The sequence below is a fragment of the Artemia sp. Qi Xiang Cuo genome, chromosome 1, assembly GCF_049724085.1.
Source record: "Artemia sp. Qi Xiang Cuo chromosome 1, ASM4972408v1, whole genome shotgun sequence".
NCBI lineage: Eukaryota > Metazoa > Arthropoda > Branchiopoda > Anostraca > Artemiidae > Artemia > Artemia sp. Qi Xiang Cuo.
The window spans coordinates 40,634,624-40,650,348 of NC_142794.1; the positions used below are offsets into that span (position 1 = coordinate 40,634,624).

The 15,725-nt window shown below is 32.7% G+C and overlaps 1 protein-coding gene across 1 annotated transcript in view; it reads right to left on the reverse strand.

Moving 5' to 3' along the window:
- The window catches only part of LOC148956309 (annexin A13-like), a 205,723-nt gene extending 193,321 nt beyond the window's left edge, over positions 1–12,402 (reverse strand). Inside the window, exon 1 of the mRNA XM_089090329.1 lies at positions 12,166–12,402. Coding sequence (XP_088946455.1) covers positions 12,166–12,381 — 216 coding nt within the window. The 5' untranslated portion in view covers positions 12,382–12,402. The remainder of the gene's footprint in view (positions 1–12,165) is intronic.
- Positions 12,403–15,725: the final 3,323 nt, after the last annotated feature.

The window sequence follows — 15,725 nt, forward strand, 5'->3', positions numbered from 1 at the left end:
TGATTTTTCAAAGTTCATTTTGAATTTCTTTCGTTGAAATGCAAGAGTTGGAATATTTCAGTAGTGTTTGGTTGTGGTTTACCTTGTCACAGTTACATTTTCTTGATTTTTCAAAGTTCATTTTGAATTTCTTTCGTTGAAATGCAAGAGTTGGAATATTTCAGTAGTGTTTGGTTGTGGTTTACCTTGTCACAGTTACATTTTCTTGATTTTTCAAAGTTCATTTTGAATTTCTTCGTTGAAATGCAAGAGTTGGAATATTTCAGCAGTGTTTAGTTGTGGTTTACCTTGTCACAATTACATTTTTCGTGATTTCTGAAAGTTCATTTGAATTTCTTTCTTTTAAATGCAAGAGTTGGACTATTTCATTAGTTGGTGTTTATGGTTTAAATTGTCACACTTACATTTTCTTGATTTTTTAAGGTTCATTTTGAATTTCTTCGTTGAAATGCAAGAGTTGGAATATTTCAGTAGTGTTTGGTTGTGGTTTACCTTGTCACAATTACATTTTCTTAATTTTTAAAAGTTCATTTTGATTGTTTTTCGCCGAAGAGCAGGTTATGGTAATGGTGTGTTTCTTTCGGTTGTTGATTAACATGTAACATTTAATAATTCAAGATTTTTCAAAATTTCATTTTGTATATCTTTCGTGGTATTGAAAGAGATTGTAAATTTCAGTAGTTGTTGGTTGCTGTGCAAATTTTAACATTCCCTTTTTTTTGATCTATCGATTTTAATTTTGATTTTATTTCAGCGGAAAGAACTAGTTGGAATATATAAAAAGAAGTAGTTTGTGGTTTTCATTGTCACAGCTAAAGATTAATGATTTTTCAAAATTTAATTTTTAACTTATCTTTTTGTAATGAAAGAGTTGGAATATTTCAGTTGTGTTTCGTTGTGGTTTACCTTGTCACAGTTACATTTTCTTGATTTTTCAAAGTTCATTTTGAATTTCTTTCGTTGAAATGCAAGAGTTGGAATATTTCAGTAGTGTTTGGTTGTGGTTTACCTTGTCACAGTTACATTCTCTTGATTTTTCATATTTCATTTTGAATTTCTTTCGTTGAAATGCAAGAGTTTGAATATTTCAGTAGTGTTTTGTTGTGGTTTCACCTTGTCACAGTTACATTCTCTTGATTTTTCAAAGTTCATTTTGAATTTCTTTCGTTGAAATGCAAGAGTTGGAATATTTCAGTAGTGTTTGGTTGTGGTTTACCTTGTCATGAGTTACATTTTCTTTGATTTTTCAAAGTTCATTTTGAATTTCTTTCGTTGAAATGCAAGAGTTGGAATATTTCAGTAGTGTTTGATTGTGGTTTACCTTGTCAAAGTTTACATTTTCTTGATTTTTCAAAGTTCATTTTGAATTTCTTTTATTGAAATGCAAGAGTTGGAATATTTCAGTAGTGTTTGGTTGTGGTTTACCTTGTCACATGTTACACATGTATACCTGTACACCATGTGCTTATCATGAGTGCTCATGATATTGAACCTATTTTTCAGTGAGTATGGCTAGGTTAGACTATTTAAGTTAGGTTAGATTGACTAGGTTTACCTTGTCACAGCTACATTTTACTTATTATTGAGAGACATTTCGAAAAGTTAGGTTGATTCAGGTTAGTTAGCATTTTGTTAGGTTAGTTAGGTTAGGCTAGGTTAGCCTACGTACGCGCGCGTACGTAGGCTAACCTAGCCTAACCTAACTTAACTTAACCTAACCTAACTTAATCTAACCTAACCTAACCTAATCATACACCTAACTTTTCGCATGTCTCTCACCTAACCTAAGTGAAGCGTACGTAGGCTAACCTAACCTAGTCTCATCTAACCTAACTTAATCTAGTCTAACCTAACCATACTCACCGGACAAGGTTAGGTTAACTTATCATGATCAATCATGATAAGCACATGTGTGTATATGTGTATACATGTGTTTACATGTGACAAGGTAAACCACAACCAAACCCTAGGGAAATATTCAAACTCTTGCATTTCAATAAAAGAAATTCAAAATGAACTTTGAAAAATCAAGAAAATGTAACTGTGACAAGGTAAACCACAACCAAACACTAGTCAAATATTCCAAATCTTGCATTTCAACGAAAGAAATTCAAACTAAACTTTGAAAAATCAAGAAAATGTAACTGTGACAAGGTAAACCAAAACCAAACACTACTGAAATATTCCAACTCTTGCATTTCAACGATAGAAATTCAAAATGAACTATTAAAAATCAGGAAAATGTAACTGTGACAAGGTAAACCATAACCAAACACTACTGAATTAGTCCAACTATTGCATTTCAAATAAATAAATTCAAAATAAGATTTTAAAAATCAAGAAAATGTAACTGTGAAGAGTTAAATCCTAGCCTGACACGATTGACACATTCCATCTCTTGCATTTCAATTAAATAAATTCAAATTAACTTTTAAAAATCAAGAAAATTTAACTGTGACAAGGTAAACCAAAAGCAAAAACTACTGAAATATTCCAACTCTTTCTTTTCAACGAAGGAAATTCAAAATGATCTTTGAAAAATCAAGAAAATGTAACTGTGACAAGGTAAAGCACAACCAAAAACTATTCAAATAGTACAACTCTTGCATTTCAAAGACAGAAATTCAAAATGAACTTTTAAAAATCACGAAAATGTAACTGTGACAAGGTAAACCACGACTAAACACTACTGAAATATTCCAACTCTTGCATTTCAACGAAATAAAATCAAAATGAACTTTTAAAAATCAATAAAATGTGACTGTGACAAGGTTCATCAAAACCAAACACAACTGAAAAAAAAAAAATCATGCATTTCGACGAAAGAAATCCAAAATGAACTTTGAAAAGTTAAGAGCATATAAATGTGACAAGGTAAACCATAACAAAACACTACTTAAATATTCCAACTATTGCATTTCAACGAAATAATTTCAAAATTAACTTTGAAAAAATCAATAAAATGTAACTGTGAAACGTTAAACCACAACAACACACTAGTGAAATATTCCAACTATTTCTTTTCAAGGAAAGAAATTCAAAATGAACATTGAAAAATCATAAAAATGTAACTGTGACAAGGTAAACCACAACCAAACACTACTGAAATATTCCAACTGTTGCATTTCAACGAAAAAAATTCAAAATGAAATTTGAACAATCAAGAAAATATAACTGTGACAAGTTCAAACACAGCCAAACACTTCTGAAATATTCCAACTCTTGCATTTCAATGAAAGAAATTAAAAATGAACTTTGAAGAATCAAGAAAATGTAACTGTGACAAGGTAAACCACAACAAAACACTACTGAAATATTAAATCTATTTAATTTAAAATAAATAAAATAAAAATGAACATATAAAAATTAATATTATGTAAATTTGACATTTTAAAACACAACCAAACTATACTGAAATATTCCAACTATTGAATTTCAAATATATAAATTCAATATTGGCTTTGAAAAATCAAGAAAATGTAACTGTGACAAGGTAAACCACGACCAAACACTACTGAAATAGTCCAACTCTTGCATTTCAAAAAAAGAAATTCAAAATGAACTTTGAAAAATCAAGAAAATGTACCTTTGACAAGGTAAACCACAACCAAACACTACTGAAATATTCCAACTCTTGCATATCAACAAAAGAAAAACAAAATGAACTTTGAAAAAAAATCAAAATGTCAGTGTGACAAGGTAAACCAAAACCAAACACTACTGAAATATTCCAACTCTTGCATTTCAAGGAATGAAATTAAAAATGAACTTTGAAAAATCAAGAAAATGTAACTGTGACAAGGTAAACCACAACGAAACACACCTGAAATATTCCAACTCTTGCATTTCAACGAGAGAAATTCTAAATGATGTTTGTATAATCTATAGTATGTAAGCGTGAGAAGGTAAACCCTGCCCAAACACCACTGAAATATTCCCACTCTTGCATTTCAACGAAAGAAGTTCAAAATGAACTTTGAAAAATCAAGAGAATGTAACTGTGACAAGGTAAACCACAACCAAACACTACTGAAATATTCCAACTCTTGCATTTCAATGAAAGTTATTCAAAATGAACTTTGAAAAATCAAGAAAATATAACTGTGTCAAGGTAAACCGCGCCCAAACGCTTTTGAAATATTCCAACTCTTGCTTTACAACGAAAGAAATCCAAAATGAGCTTTGATGACTCAAAAAAAAGTAACTTTGATAAGGTAAACCACCACCAAAAACTAATGAAAAACTCAAAATCTTGCTTTTCAACGAGATAAAATCGAATTGAACTTTGAAAAAACAAGAAAATTTAACTGTGAAAAGTTAAAAACAATCAAAACAATACTGAAATATTCCAACTCTTGCATTTCAACGAAATAAATTAAAATGAACTTTGAAAAATCACGAAAATTTAACTGTGACAAGGTAAACAATATGCAAACACAACTGAAATATCCCAAATCATTCTTTTCAAAGAGAGAAATTCTAAATTATCTTTGAAAAATCAAGGAAATGTATCTGTGACAAGGCAAAACCCAACCAAATACTACTGAAATGTTCCAACTATTGTATTTAAAAGAAAGATATTAAAAATGAACTTTTGAAAACCAAGAATATTTAAGTGTGACAATGTAATCCACTAACAGCCACTACTTAAATATTCAAAATCTTTCATTTCAAATATATATATTAAAAATTTACAGTTAATAATCTATATAATTATACTGTGACAATTTAAGCAACACCAAAAAACTTCTTAAATATTAAACCTCTTGCATTTAAACGACTTAAATTAAAAATTAGATTCGAAAAATAAATAAAATTTAAATGTGAAAATTTAATAAATAACAAGAAAATAATTAAATATAAAATATATTTAATTTAATCTAAAGAAATTAAAATGAAATTTGTAAAAATCAAGAAAATGTAACTTTGACAATTTTAACCCCAAGCATACACTTCTTATTTATTACTACTATTTATTTTATTCTAAATAAATTAAAAATGATAAATTAATTATCAAGTAAATTTAACTTTTTTAATTTTAAACACAAAAACAAACTTCTGAAATAGTCCAAATATTGAATTTCAAATATAGAAATTCAAAATCAAATTTTAAAAATCAATAAAATGTAACATTGAAAAGGTAAACCACAACCACAAACGAATGAAATATTACAACTCTTTCATTTCAAAGAAATAAATTAAAAATGAACTTTTAACAATCAAGAAAATGTAACTGTGAAAAGTTAAACCACAAACAAACTCTACTGAAATATTAAAGCTCTTTCATTTAGACTAAATAAATTCAAAATGAAGTTTGAAAAATCAATAATATTTAACTATGATAAGTTAAACCACGACCAAACACTACCGAAATATTCCAACTCTTGAATTTCAACGAAAGAAATTAAAAATGAACTTTGAAAAATCAAGAAAATGTAACTGTGACAAGGTAAACCACAACCAAACACTGCTGAAATATTTCAACTCTTACATTTCAACGAAAGAAATTCAAAATTATTTTTGAAAAATCATGAAAATGTAACTATGACAAAATAAACCACAACCAAACACTACTGAAATATTCCAACTCTTGCATTTCAACGAATGAAATTCAAAAAGAAGTTTGAAAAATCATGAAATTATAACTGTGACAAGGTAAACCACAACCAAACACAACTGAAATAGTCAAACTCTTGCATTTCAAAGAATTAAATTCAAAATGAAGATTTAAAAATCAAGAAAATGTAACTTTGACAAGGTAAACCACAACCACACACTACTGAAATATTCCAACACTTGCATTTCAATTAAAGAAATTAAAAATTAACTATGAAAAATCAAGAAAATGTAAATTTTACAAGGGATACACTAAACAAAAACTACTGAAATATTAAAAATCTTGCATTTCAAAGAACGAAATTAAAAATGAACATTTAAAAATCATGAAAATGGAACTGTGACAACTTAAAGCACACGCAACCACTACTGAAATATTCCAGCTCTTGCATTTTAATGAAAGAAATTGAGAATGAACTTTGAAAAATCAAGAAAATGTAACTGTCACAATGTATACTACTAAAATACACTACTGAAATATTCAAACTATTGCATTTCAGCGAAAGAAATTCAGAATGAACTTTGGAAAATCAATAAAGTGTAACTGTTACATTGTAAACCACATCCAAACACAACTAGAAAATACAAACTCATGAATTTAAACGAAAGAAATTCAAAATGAAATTTGAAAAATCAAGAAAATGTAACTGTGACATTTTTTAAGAAAATGTAACTGTGAAAAGGTAAAACACAGCAACACAATACTTTCAGAGACACAAACGATAAATAAATATTAATTTCTAATATTTTATCAAATAAAAATAATTATAAGTTCAGACTTATTATGCATAAAAAAACCACCCACTGCTGAAATAGTTAAACACTTGAATTTCAACTTATGAAATACAAAACGAGATTATAAAAATCAAGAAAATGTACATTATACAATTAAAAAAATAAAAATAAAAGAAAGACAAAGAAATTAAATATAAAAAATAATAAAGATATAAAAAAAGAAATTAGAACAAAAAATAAAAAGTAAATGTGAACGTTTAATAAGCAAAAAAACACTAAAAAAATATTCAAGCTCTATCATTTCAATGAAAGAAATTCAAAATGAACTTTGAAAAAATCTATAAAATGTAACTGTGACATGATAAACCAAAACCAAACACTACTGAAATATTCCAACCTTTGCATTTCGATGAAATAAATTCAAAATTAACTTTGAAAAATCAGGAAAATGTAACTTTGACAAGGTCAACCACAAGCAAACACAAGTGAAATATTCCAACTCTTAAATTTCAAAGAAAAAAAGTCAAATTTAAATTTTAAAAATAACAACAATGTAACTGTGACAAGGTAAACCACACCCAAACACTACTGAAATATTCCAACTCTTGCATTTCAACGAAATAAATTCAAAATTAATTTTGAAAAATCAAGAAACTGTAACTGTGACAAGGTAAACCACAACCAACCAATACTGAAATATTCCAACTCTTGCATTTCAACGAAATAAATTCAAAATGAATTTTGAAAAATAAATAAAATTTAACTGTGACAAGGTTAAAAACAACCAACACTAATGAAATATTCCAACTCTTTAATTTCAACGAAATGAATTCAAAATGAAGTTTGAAAAATCAAGAAAATGTAACTGTGACATGGTAAACGACAACCAAACACTACTGAAATATTCCAACTTTGCATTTCAAGGATAGAAATTCAAAAATGAATTTGAAAAATCAAGAAAATGTAACTGTGACATGGTAAACGACAACCAAACACTACTGAAATATTCCAACTCTTGCTTTTCAGCGATATAAATTCATAACAATATTCGAAAAATCATGATTTTTTAAAAGTTACAATGAAAACAACAACAAATCACTAATGAATTATTAATACTCGTGAATTAACTCTAACTTTATAAACAAGTACAATTTCAATAAAATTAATTTTCACTTTTTAAAGTTACTCACCAACCCTACCGACCTGATATATTCAAACTCTTGCATTTCAAAGAAAGAAATTCAAAATGAGCTTTGAAAAATCAAGAAAATTTAACTGTGACACGGTAAACCACAACCAAACACTACTGAAATATTCCAACTCTTGCATTTCAAATAAATAAATACAAAATGATAATTGAGAAAATCTTTCAAATTGATGAGTTACAAGTTAAACCACAACCAAACACTTCAGTAAGTGAACATCTTCGACTTTTCTTTGTTTGTAATTCAAAATGTAAAAATAATAATTTAGTATAATTAAATGCGCTAAGGTAACCAGTGGTCTAACGCAACTAAAATAGTAAATATAATTCTTTTCAACTTAAGAAATACAAAATGAACTTTGAAAAATCAGGCCTTTGGAGTGTCGGGGGACCTTTTTTTAGGTGGGGGGAGGGGCCGGGGGGGGGGAGGGTCGTTCTGTGTCTCAATGCACAAAAAAATATTAAAAAATGGGGAAGGGAAGGAGAGGGGAGGAGGTGAGTAGGGGAGGAGGGGGAGGGGATGGGTGGGAGGGGAGGGGAGGGGGAGGGAATGGGAAGGAGAGGGGGAGATGGAGGGAGAGGGAGGGGGCCCTTTGGGGACCAAAGGGGGGGAGGGACTCTTTGGTGGTCCGGTGGCCCATTGGGAGCCTGGGAGACCTTTGAGGACCCGGGGAAGGCCTTTGGGGGTCCGGTGGCCTATGGGGAGCCGGGGGGATCTTTGAGGACCGGGGGAGGGCCTTTAGGGGCTGGTGGATCCTTGGGGACCGGGTGAGGGTGTTTGGAAGTCGTGGGGTCCTTTGGGAGCCCTGAGAACCTTTGGGGCTTAGGGGGTTCCATCGGGGTTGGGGTTTGGGGATTGGAACCCTTTGGATCGGGGTTGGGGGATCGGGGCCCTTTGGGGTTGGGGTAGGGGACCTCACAACACTGTTAAAATACAACTTGTGTATTATAACGACCACGCTCAAAACCTCTTCTAAAATCATCTTCTAAATCATCTTTTAAAATGTCTCTAACTGTTTCGCCGAAATAATTCCATAAGCTGTCTAAAACCGTTTCGCCCAAATAATCCCCTAAAAGTAATTTCTGTATGTTCCTTTTGTTTTTTTGCAACTCTGTGCTTTCACATTTCAAATTTCTAGGAAACGCTTTCCTACGTTAATCTCTTCATCTCATAAATTTTCCTAGCTAAACTATTAAGGTTTCGTTAGAATATCAATTTATCTCTCCGACTTAAAGCTCAGTGAAGCCATATTTAAAAATAGAATTTCTATCTCTTTAGCCTCCCGCATAATTCCAAGATAACAAGTGATGTCATTTATAATTCCTCACACTAAAGATCAATGAAACCCTATTTAAAAATAAAATATTAATTTTTCTCTCTGACCTAAAGAACGTTTATCCCTCAGACCTAAGATTAAAGAAGCCATAATGTTTCTTAATTCTCCCTTTGTGAATCAATAATTTCCCCGCCGATTATGTAAATCAATTTCTCAGGTTAGGTTCGCCTAAAGACATAAAACAGACATAAATTGCTGTTGACATCCATAAATGTGACAAAGTTCCTGTTTTTTCATTCTCACTGACAAAAACCATAAAACAGACATGAAAACAGACATAAATGTGAGAAAATTCCTGTTTTTCAAATTCTCACTGACAAAAACCATAAATCAGTCATGAAAAACATCAAATAACTCGACCAACACACATAACCATCCATAAAAACAGACATAAATGTGAGAAAATTCCTGTTTTTCCAAGTGAGAAAATTCCTGTTTTTTCATTCTCAGTGAGAAAACCATAAACCACGTGGTACGTTCCGGAGTAGAACCCCCCTTACTACTCCTAGATATCTTCAAAAAAGTTGAAAATGGGAGAGGTGCAGAGGAGATGGGAGGGGGTAGCAGGTGCCATTGGTCACCTTTAGTTCTTCAATCATAAGGAATGGAAATAGTTGGATTCAAGGATTGTGCAGCATTCCTTCGGATGGTGGGTTCATAGGAGGCTGTTAGAGGGCTCATAGAAGAACTTTGGGCCTCTAATAATGCACGTTGAATACTTGTGTCGTCGTGTTTCAAATAAGATGCAAAGCTCCTAATTTTTTGATATTAAGTGAATGGGGAGAGAGGAGGATGATGGAGGGTCAGGCCGAGTTAGTGCCATCAGATTGCTCTTATAAAGACTCAGGGGTTAGCTTGTTTATTAACCAGATCAGTGTCTTGCACGAAGTCAGAAAATGACCCTGAAGCTCGTTTCTGGGCAAAGTTATTATCATTCTTTCTTTTTGATGCGTAACATAACATGTTGTGATATGTTACCGACCACCAACATTTTCGAGCGAATTTATACAAACAAAGAAACTAATGTTATGCATCAATATCATCTCAAAGGATTAGCTTGATCAGTGTGAAAAAAAAATACAGTCCCTTTTAGTTCAAAGGATGACTTTCTTGCCGTGGCCCAACCTTCTAATATCACTACCCAGGAAGCAGCAAAAAGTAAGCTCTGGTTTCCCTAGCAATGAAAAAACAATTGAATCTTAGTATGCATATGTGATTCCCTCCCTCCCCCCCCTACCCAATAATGCAGAAAAGAAACAACTAACCAAAAAAAGATCATAAACAGGGATAGCTTTTAAACGCAGGTGGCAGTGATTTGGGACACTTGAGTAGATACTCCATTTTTTGATTTATTATACCAATTTAAATTCTAACTCCAATTTGAAACTGATACCTGCTTGCTTGCCTGATTAAAGAGACTTCCACTCGAAAGCAGGAGCAGAGTTCAAAGAAAAAAAAAGCTTCGTGGAACAACTGTAGATGTTCCTCTATGACTTAGAATTTTCTAACTCTACTTTACCTTCCAAGCTGCAATATCCAGCTCACGGACAAGTAATAATCATCCTCTTAGCCTCGGGCAAAAATTACACGAAATTCTTCCAAAATTTAATACCGTATTCATCAATATAGCTGGAGGTTCATGCTATTTATAAAATCCACAAAGGTTAGACTCTTACAGCTTTCTTTAAATAAATTTAAATAGGCAGCAGATGGGAAGCAGGATAAAACCCAATTGTGTCTCCTGCAACACAGTCACCCATGATAGATTTGAGATGCCACTCTCTAAAATCCCTTAAAAACTAGATTGCAATAAGCACTTTTCCATATATGACACAAATTTTGAGCAATTTTTCACCACATATTTAAAGTCATATTTGTCATATTTACAGAGTTGAAAAACTATTAATAGAAGTTTCCCATTGCCATTCCATAATACAGGCTACTAAACGCAAGAAAGTAAAGTGATCTATGATTGTTCTGTTAAAAATATTCCACCTGTCAGAAAAAATTACTTCCTTATGTAAACTATAATAATAGGCCTACTTAGCCTCTATGAAATCATCTTGAGAAAGCATTAAAAGGTGAGCTCCAAGTTCTTTTTCAACGGGAAAACTAATAGGGCTTACAAAGCACAAATCTCTAATTTAGTCCAAAAGCTTGGAGATGAAATTACAGATTCAACTGACACAAAAAACAGAAATGACTAGCGCCATTACATGGTGGCACTTTTGGATATGTGAGAAAAGGCTACTTTAAAGGGATTTTTAAATTATTCTGTTTATTATTGTAAGAAAGTATTTGGGCGGTAAGCCCAGGGAACTGTCGCGAGTCTTATCACTTTCAGATTCCAGTCTAACTTTAATTTGAAACTGGTGACTGCCTGCTGGCCTTTTGAACGGAAGGTTTCAATCGAAAGCAAAAGCGTGGCTGAAAGAAACGGGAGCTTGATGGAACAGCTTCAGATAGTACATTTCAAAGATACAATAAAACCCCACTTTATCTTACACGTAGCGGTCCCTAGCTGAGGGACAAGCAAACCCATTTTTGCCCAAGGGAAGAATTGTGTCCATCTTCCCAGAGTATACTGTCATATTCATCAATCCAGCCTACCTTCTAATTTATTCTACAAATTTTAAAGGTCAGATCTCTATCATTTTTGGTACTTGTTAAGAATCCGGTAGTCACGCGAGAAAGGCCGCATCGAGAAAGACCGAGATTCTACATGAAAAACAGGCTTCCGTTGACTTGTGAGGTGTTGCTCATTCCCTGATAAAGATTTAAACTTTAGTTTTTGGGGGTTAAAGGGGCAAAAAAGGAACCTAGGTTAGGTTACGTGTTTATTATATGCTATGCTTTACCCCCCACCCCCTAATGTGCAAATATATAGCCCAAATTTGTTAATAAAACATTATATTCTCATCCTATTTTGTTTTATTTCATTACCATTAACGAAACTTCACTTATCGCGTGACTACCGGATTCTTAACAAGCACCTCATTTTCTTGCAGTAAACAAAATCAGGGACGAAATAAAGGAAACACCCAAATATTTGCTCGTACAACATAACAAATATAAATATTTCATTATAATAGACATTTCAATAAAAATTTAATTTATGTTGAAAGCAGAAATTTCCAAAAATTTGAAGCACAAGGAAACGAAAAGTAATACTAAAGAGGCAAGAAATTACAAACACAATAAATTTTCTACATAGTACTATGTTTTATGATTAAGCATCCCACCATTAACCAAGAAACCTTATTAAATACTTACAGAACTTTGATTTAAGCCAGGCATGTTGGATGGTCTCTGGGTAGGTTCAGCAAAGCCGATGCCTCCATACATTCCTGAAATTGGGGCTTGTAAAGGCGAAGGATAGTTTGCAGCAGGGTAGGAGCTTCTTTGTAGACCATCTTGCCCAAATTGAGACCCGTTAGGGCTGTAGTTATATCCATTCTCAGGATTTGATGGGAGACCCGGATAGCTCATTATGGATCAATTATCATTTACGTACTAATTTTTGCTTGGATTCTATCATGTCACTTATTGAGACTCCTTATCTGTTAGAAGATAACTAAGTCCACAGTTGACTTTGGTTTTAAGCTTATCTATGAATGACTCATCTAATTGGAAGAAAATGACACTAACTTTAATTTATAGACAGATATTTTTAAATCATACCAGATTGCTCATCGATTGAATACTGAATAATTCATTTAAAGTAATGCTTCACTTTCAGTTTGAAAGCAGCGAAAAGGTTTCGAATTTTCGTGTAGACACACCTAAAAGCTCTGTGAAAGAAATGAGGATGACAAAATAGAGATATTTTTTGCCAGAAATACCAGAATTAATTTTATTAATTAGAGGAAACAATACAAACTGAGCCAAAAGTACCACAGGGAAATTCTCCAACGGTAGGCAAATACTACCAGGCAAGTACTACCAGGAGTTTGGTGTTACCATGGTTTAAATAAGAGTATTTCTCCTTTTCCTCTTTCGATACATTATTTAGATTTATTTTCTCTTCCCATGGAAGGGGAGGTGGTTCTTTCTGGTCTCTCTGTGGTTGCTCCCATGAGCCTCACATTTCATAACGTGTCTGAAAATATTTGCTAAATACATAATTGTTTATAAGACATTAGTAGAGAACACATGCACATTGGGAGGAAAAGGGCTTTCTCTTTAATAATTCTAAAATTACAGCAAAAAAATAATTGCATAATAATAATTACAGCAAAAAATAGATCTATGTCCCCGTAAATACTGAGCATGCGCCTTAAACAGTCAAAATTGTATAGCAAGTCCAGCGAATATTACAAGAAATCGGTTAAAGAGACGGGGTCTCATTTAAGAGTCTCGGAGGTAAAATACAGCTACCCAGGACTTGCTTTTTTAAAATTAGCAAAAACTGTTATTTTCGAAGTCAGGATGCCGTTATACGACATGATAAAACATGTGCTTTCTATAAAAATGCACGGTCGAGCGCATGGATTCAACCTTTGCAAAAAGTCAAGCAATGCATAAACGCAGGGTATTTTTTGCAGCATAGCCTACCTCCTTTTAAAATTGAAAGTATTGATATACTCTTTTTACCCGAAAATAAAAATATTTAATATCTGCCGCATATAAAAGCGCATGATTTTCCTCATCGTTATTAATCATCTTAACGAACATTTTTTGGCTTGAGATAGTTAGTGCTGTTTGACTGGGGGAAGTCATGATTTTTTAAAGATATCTCTGACTAGTGAGATAACCATAATATATCATGAAAGGGCTTGGATAGCCTGATGAAAACGGCACAAATCAAACTAGAGGATCATTTGAATGAGGTTTCCAGCCATTCGGTTTAAAATTGCTACCAGTACCAATATCATCAACCCAAAATTCCTGAGGAAGGGAGCAGACTTGAACATTTTCGGCTACTTTATGGGAGAGAATAGGAAATTAATTATTAGTTGTATGTTTTTGTGTACAGTTGCCTTTTTGAGCTCCACTTTAGCAAGCAGGTAGCCATAATAATAAAAGTAATACAGTAGTATATTTGACACACGCAAAAAACGCATTGCAAAGGTCAATAAAAACGAAGCGAAGAAAGGAGAACAGAACAACATGCAAAAACAATTAAATTTGCAATTTAAAAAATTGAACAAAACTGACCAAAATAAGAAAAACACCATTCAAAAACAGTAATATAAACAAAATCATTACATAAAGCCTTCGCGGTGGGTCATTCCCATACGAATAAACCATGCGAGATTCCTTATACTAATAAGACACCCATTTTCCAAAATTTTTCAATCCCCGATCTTTCTCCTCATCCACTCCAAAAACTTTTTTTCTCAAATCCCTTAAGCCTTCACATTTCCTGCGGAAATGCAACAAATTATCCTCCCATTTTACACACACCAAACAACTGTAAGGACTACTCTTCCTTCTAATTTAGCTTGATCCTGAAAAATGTTATCTCCCTTTAATTTCCTAAATATGATGGAATGTTGCAACCTAGTAAAGAGCGAACCACAGCCCATAGTAACCAAAAGTTAAAAACGCGTTTTGAAAAAAACTGCCTAGTAAAAAAAAATAATTGCTATTTGACACTGACTTAGGAATGATAACTATTATTTCGGTTCGTTCTAAAAGTAAAGGTTTATTGCGAAAAGAAATTAATGGTGATGTCAAAAAAAGCCTGAAACCCCTCAAAAATGGCGTTAGATCAAAATGAAAAGTGTACGTTTGGAGTTAGCATGGTCAAAAACATTCTAAAAGAAAACTAGAGTCCCCCTCCTTCAACAACAAGGAAAATCACTTTTTTGCATCGGTAGCACTGATCTGTCTCTCATTTTTGTTCTTTTTCTTTTTTTTCAGCAGGCCTAACGGGCTACCAGAACATTATAGAGAGATGCTTAATGGCTCATTAAAAAGCTATTTCTTATTGTCTTGTGCTTTCTAATTAAGTCAAAATCGGATTTTAGTAAAAAAATTAAAAAACAAATACAAGTTTCGAAATACCGCTTTCTATTAAGATAAAGAATACCTCCTTGTCTGCGTATGCTTAATAGGCAATTGAGAAACCACCATTTTCTTGCTATGTGCGTCAATGGGCCCGATAAGATGTGGTTGATGAAATGTATAAAAGATACATTTTATGGGAACGGGGAGTGATATAATAATTTTATGCCGGACTGACCTCTGGTCCGTTGATTTTAGAAATACTTTGCAATATTGTTGGATTATTGTAAGAGTTCAGGTATCTTATTGTATTGTACTTTATTGAAGATTTCTTATACTTGTTGACTCCCTGGGACAACCAGTCCCAGCGGCTTAAATATTATCAGACCCTGTACCGTTGGGTGTTAGCTGAATGAAAGTATTGTGTTATAACATCCCTCTCTACCATCTTATTTTAGTTCCCTTGAATAATCCCAGCTGGTGTGCCCCATTAGTCAGGTCATAGCCCAAGGTACGCTACCAAAGTTTAATTACCTTAGGATCATAAGTATCACCCCTATAAAGGGAGAAGTTAGTTATCCACCAAAACCTCACCCTAATACCTTAAATCACTTTACCACAGCTGGTGGCAGTTGGAAAAACTGGGTCGACTGAGGAGAGGACTAAATAAAAACTATAGAGTGGAACAGAAATGGCTTTGTCAAAAGGGGAAAGCAAATGGACTTCGCTTTTAGCGGCGCTCGAATTAGCAAAACTTCGAGCAACTTTGCTCGAACTTTGGCTATTACAAATAGATTTGTGTACAGTAGAAAAAAAATGGAAAAAAGCGCAATCAAGAATTGTTAAATGAAAAAAAAAACAGTATCCTGCATTTAGCTAGTAGA